The sequence below is a fragment of the Triticum dicoccoides genome, chromosome 3B, assembly GCF_002162155.2.
Source record: "Triticum dicoccoides isolate Atlit2015 ecotype Zavitan chromosome 3B, WEW_v2.0, whole genome shotgun sequence".
NCBI lineage: Eukaryota > Viridiplantae > Streptophyta > Magnoliopsida > Poales > Poaceae > Triticum > Triticum dicoccoides.
The window spans coordinates 179,229,608-179,235,239 of NC_041385.1; the positions used below are offsets into that span (position 1 = coordinate 179,229,608).

Below are 5,632 nucleotides of genomic sequence, written 5' to 3' on the forward strand. Positions count from 1 at the left end.
CGGTGCTCCCTCAGCCACCGGGGAGCCCACCCCACCTCCCTCCCCGCGCAGCCACGCCACCTCCCTCCATTGCGCCGCACCGCCACCTCCCTCCCACTGCGCCGGCAGCCGATCTGCCGCGGTCGGCCCTCCCCAGGCCGCCGCTGCGCTGCCCCTGCCGCGACCACTGTGCGCGTCGACCACCTCCTGCTGCACCACCCACTGATGCCCGCCAACTCCCGCATCCCGCACTTCCACTCACCCCCATCCAGACGCGAGATCTGGCCGCTCGCCCCCGTTCCACTGCCTACCGGCCTCCCATGCCGCACACCACGGCCCACGGTGACGCCAGATCCATGCGCCGGTGAGACCAGCAACGTCAGCCCACGCCTCTCCCTTCTTCCCCTGCTCCCTCCTCTCCTGCTCAACCCTTTCCTCTGTCTTTCTTTGTGCCGCAGAAGGGATACAGCCATGGCCGTCGTTGCTCAAAGCTTGCCGGACCCGACGATTTCTCCATGCCGAGCGCTCGCCTTCTGTTGTCCGCATATGGATCCGGGTGCCGCCGTCCCTTCCCAGCCTCCTCCAGTGACATGGTTGGTGACACCAACCTATGCTCACCTCCTCCCATCCCTCCAGGAGCTCTCCCGTCACCCTGTCTGACGGCCTCCTCTCCCTGCAAACTCCCTTCGCCGAGGTCCAGTATATGTTCATCCCCGGCGGCTCGAGTACAGTTCGGCGTACGACGGCGTACAGTACGGCGTATTACGGCGTGCAGTATTGCATCCCACATCGTACGTGCGCGCCCGTGTGGCTGGGAGTGGACTGCATCCCACAAGCAGCAAAGGCTTTTTTTCTTTTCCTTTTGGATTTTGGATGTGCAGAACTGTTGCAGTTCATTTGAATCTTTTTGAAGCTCACTGAATTTTATTTTGTAGTTCACCCATCCTCCGCTGCCGCATCCTATGCTAGCCGCCAGTGTGTGGGATGACGCTGGATGGGGGCGAAAAAAGTAAACTACGACTGAAACGCCTAAGCAGGTTCTAATGGCCTGAAGATCAAGCAGGTGATCTTATTCCTCCCTGCTAATGTCCATGTGTCAGTGTCTTCCACCATCCTAGAGAGAGCCTGCACTGGTGTTGTCCGTTTGTTCTCAAAGAAAAATCACGATGAGGTACCTGTGCGAACAAAATAGGAAAAACAAATCTCCCCGTATATGGATTGGTGGGTGAAAAAATGGGGCTGAGAACCAATACGGAGGGCATGAATTGTAGTAGTGAGATGGGATAACAGTGCATCCGTGCGGGCGTGCAGTTTGGCGGCACGGCGCGTGTGGTACACTGGTTCCGGTGATGCTGTTCGCCGGCGTACTCCAGAGTAACAGTTTCGCTTCGTGACGATGTCTTTGTTTGCAGTTCTCTAGATGTGTGTTGTAGTGCACTGAATAAAAAAGGTTTTGTATGGACATGTTTGCTACAGTTTGTCACTCCGACGGGGATCTCACATGCAGTACACTTGGGCGGCGTTTGGATTGCATCTAGGATTTGCAAAAAAAATGTGGTTCGAGCGGGCGGGCGGGCGTGCAGCTCACTAGCCTCTGCCTCGCAGCTCGTTTGGCTCTGGCTGGGTCAATGGAACTAGACCCAGAACCTAGGAATTTGATTCCATTTTTGTTTGAGGAGTTTTTATGGAAACTTCGACAGTAAATTTGTGTAACTATAAAAAAGAACATTGTAGCTCTCTCGACTTCACCGTGCATTACAATTGCACTTGTTTGAGAAGTTTTATGGTTTTCTTTTCGGGAGTTCTTTTATTTAGATGCAGTTTATAGGTCATGTCGAATGCAGCTCACTAGCCTTGACTATGGAGTACACGCGTGTTTCTATAAAACAAAAATAGAGAAAGACAATAGGAGAAGCATGTACTTCACATTAACTTCATGCCACACTTAAATTTTTCGTGAAGTGAGCTGCACTCATCCCGCCCCTTTGTTTGAGGAAGGCCTAAAACAAGTAAAATGCACCGGGAGTTGTAGTGCACTTCATCATTGTCTGTGGTTCACTTCACTCGGCCACGTAGTTTAGAAGAAATTATAAAATGAAAAGTTAGCAAAAATTGCGATAATAAAGTTTCTTTTGTAGACATTGCAGTGCGGTTTTCAGTCTGATGCAGTGCGGTTTTTGGTCTGAAGCAGTGCGTTGATGTGTCTCATGTAATAAACATGACGATTTTGGTGTCGCGAAAAAACAGTGTCCGCATTTCGCTAATTTTAAAACTGCTTTTAAACCGTAAAGAATTAGAGAGATTGTTCTACACGGAAAAGTTGTGTCTCGTCGATATCTTTCCAACGGCGTATAATATGAATCATTTTGACCAGCGGTTTGTAAAAATTTCACAAAAAACTGCCGCTGTCTCTCGTCGCCAGCCGCACGATTTTCCAAATTAACTAAAAACCGTAAGGAATCTCAAAAACATTTCAACATATTAAAGATGCGCCTCGTCCGTAGCTTTCCAACGGCGTATCATACGCCTCATTTCAACAAATCGTTGGAAAACAGGAGCGAAAACAGTACCGAAAATTTAAAAAAAACTGAAAAACAGAATTCCGCGATTTAGTAAATTTGAAACTGCTCTTAAACCGTAATGAGTTAGAGAAAATAATAGATATGAAACGCCTCGACGATATCTTTCCAACAGTGTATCATTTGCTTCATTCCGACGAGCGGTTTAGAAGAAATCGCGAAAAACGCTCGCTGCCACTTGTCATGGGCCGCACCATTTTCAAAACTGCTCTTAAACCGTGTGGAATCTCGAAAAGTGTTCAACATGTCAAAGTTGCGCCTAATCCATAGCTTTTCAACGGTATATTACACGCCTCATTCCAATAAACGGTTAAAATATTAGAGCGAAAACAGTACCGAAAAAATAACGCGTGCAGTTTTTTTCCACGAGAAGTTCACTCGTGTGAGTACTGCAGCACACTTGGTTCAAAGAATGACGTGCACTTGCGTTCAGCCTGCAGTGCGGAAGTGGAGTGCAGAATAGTTATTCTGCTAATATTAGCAGAATAGACCGTTTCTATATATATATATATATATATATATATATATATATATATATATATATATATAGTCAATGAAGAACAAAGTCGGAAAGAGTGAAGACTTGCAAAGTTAAAGAATTTGAACAACTGAGGAATTTCAAAAATGAAGAAAAACTCAAATTGAAGATTTTCAACTTTTGCTAGTGGCGTGACCCACCGTATAAGTAAGATGATTTCAGACGCCGCATACAATTGCCGTAGGGCTTTGAGAATCAAATTCTTCATTAATTTCTTCACACTTAGAGGGTTAGTCTTCATTGATTGACGAAAAATGTTACTTCGTGTGTTGCACATCTAAGTCATCAATTTGCATAAGTGTTAGGATGTGTGTCCTTCTCAAAGAACATTCGAAGATTCTAAGATATTTAGCTCACACCGTAACTTGCTAAATCTCTTCTCATCCAAGGGCTTTGTGAAGATATTGGCCCGTTGTTCTTCAGTCTTCACGTGCTCGATAGAGATGTCGCCCTTCAACACATGATCACGAAGAAAATGATGACGAATCTGGATGTGCTTTGTCTTCGAGTGCTGAACTGGGTTATGAGCAATGTTGATGGCAATCTCATTGTCACAGAAGAGTGGCATATTCTTCACATTGATGTCGTAGTCCTTGAGGGTTTGCTTTATCCATAACACTTGAGCACAGCACGAACCAGCAGCAATGTACTCAACTTCAGCAGTAGAGAGTGATACACAGTTCTGCTTCTTCAAGGACCAACATACTAAGGATCGTCCGAGGAAATGGCATGTGCCGGATGTTGACATGCGGTCCGCACGACCACCAGCATAGTCAGAGTCAGAATACCCAATGATATCAAAAGCCGAGCCCTTGGGATACCATAATCCAAGTATTGGAGTGTGAGCTAGATATCGAAGAATATGCTTCACAGCCTTATGGTGTGATTCCTTCTGTGTTGCTTGAAAACGGGCACACATGCAAACACTATGCATAATATCTGGCCTTGATGCACATAGATACAATAAAGAGCCAATCATGGAGCGGTATACCTTTTGATCAAAGTCTATACCAATTTCATAGGTGCATAGATGGCCATTTGTGGGCATAGGGATTTTGACGTCTTTGCAATCTTGCATGCCGAATTTTCTCAACACATCCTTGAGGTATTTCTCTTGAGATATGAAGATGTCGTTGCGCTGTTGACGAATTTGAAGACCTAAGAAGAATTTCCATTCTCCCATCATAGACATTTGATATTCCTCACTCATCATATAGGCAAATTCGTCACTGTAATGTTGGTTAGTACAGCCAAAAATAATATCATCGACATATATTTGGCACATGAATAATTCATCATCATAGGTTTTCATGAAAAGAGTTGGGTCAAGTGAACCGGATTTGAAGCCTTTCTTCATGAGGAATTCCTTCAAGGTATCATACCACGCCCGAGGGGCCTACTTGAGGCCATAGAGGGCCTTATTGAGTCTGAAGACTTTCTCAGGATGCTTTGGATCTTGAAAACCTGGGGGTTGAGCAACATATACTTCTTCCTCAAGCTTACCATTGAGGAATACACTTTTCACATCCATTTGATATAAGATGATATTATGATGGTTAGCATAAGCAAGCAATATGCGATAGCCTCAAGTCTAGCAACAGGTGCAAAAGTTTCATCGAAATCAATTCCTTCAACCTGTGTGTAGCCTTGAGCTACAAGACGAGCCTTATTCCTCACCACAAGGCCATTTTCATCTTGCTTGCTATGGTAGATCCATTTGGTACCGATGATATTGTGCTTGCGTGGGTCTGGACGCTTGACTAGTTACCAGACATTGTTGAGCTCGAATTGATGTAGTTCCTCATGCATCGCTTGAATCCACTCAGGCTCCAGAAATGCCTCATCTACTTTGGTGGGCTCTGTGATAGAGACAAAAGCAAAGTTCCGACAAAAGTTAGACAAATGTGAAGCCTTTGAGCGTGTGAGAGGACCTGGTCCTTTGATGTCATCGATATTCTCTCAATATGCACTTCATTTGTGATGCGAGGATGAGCGGGTTGACGACGTTGAGTGGGCTCATCATTTTCTTCAAAGCTATTTTCCTCAGGTGCATGACATTCTTCAAGTTCTGGAATGACTTCTTCAGCAGATTCTTCGGTAGGAATGACATCCTTAGTAGCTGTGAACTTAATGGATTGCTCAGGTGACATTTCATCTAGCACGGGAGGTAGGTGCTCTCATTGCGACCCATTAGTTTCATCGAACCACACATCTACAGTTTCAACAACCTTGTGGTGATAGGTGTTGAAGACTCTATAGGTGTGCGAGTCCTTTCCATAACCAAGCATAAAACCTTCATGTGCTTTCTGTGCAAATTTCGAGTTGTGATGAGGATCTCCAATCCAACATTTAGCACTAAAGACTTTGAAATAACTCACATTGGGTTTCTTTCTAGTGAGGAGTTCATATGAGGTCTTTCTGAACAATTTGTGAAGATATACCCTGTTGATGATATGGCACACAGTATCAATTGCCTTAGGCCAGAAGCGAGGAGGCGTCTTGTATTCATCAAGCATAGTGCAAGCCATCTCAACAA

The 5,632-nt window shown here is 45.3% G+C and overlaps 1 protein-coding gene across 1 annotated transcript; it reads left to right on the forward strand.

Annotated features, from left to right (window-relative positions):
- Positions 1–56: 56 nt before the first annotated feature.
- On the forward strand, positions 57–1,437 carry LOC119275429 (keratinocyte proline-rich protein-like). Its single transcript, XM_037556269.1, has 3 exons — positions 57–357; positions 438–770; positions 915–1,437. Exons 1-3 carry the CDS (start codon positions 205–207, stop codon positions 990–992), a joined length of 564 nt encoding a protein of 187 aa, XP_037412166.1. The 5' UTR covers positions 57–204; the 3' UTR covers positions 993–1,437.
- Positions 1,438–5,632: the final 4,195 nt, after the last annotated feature.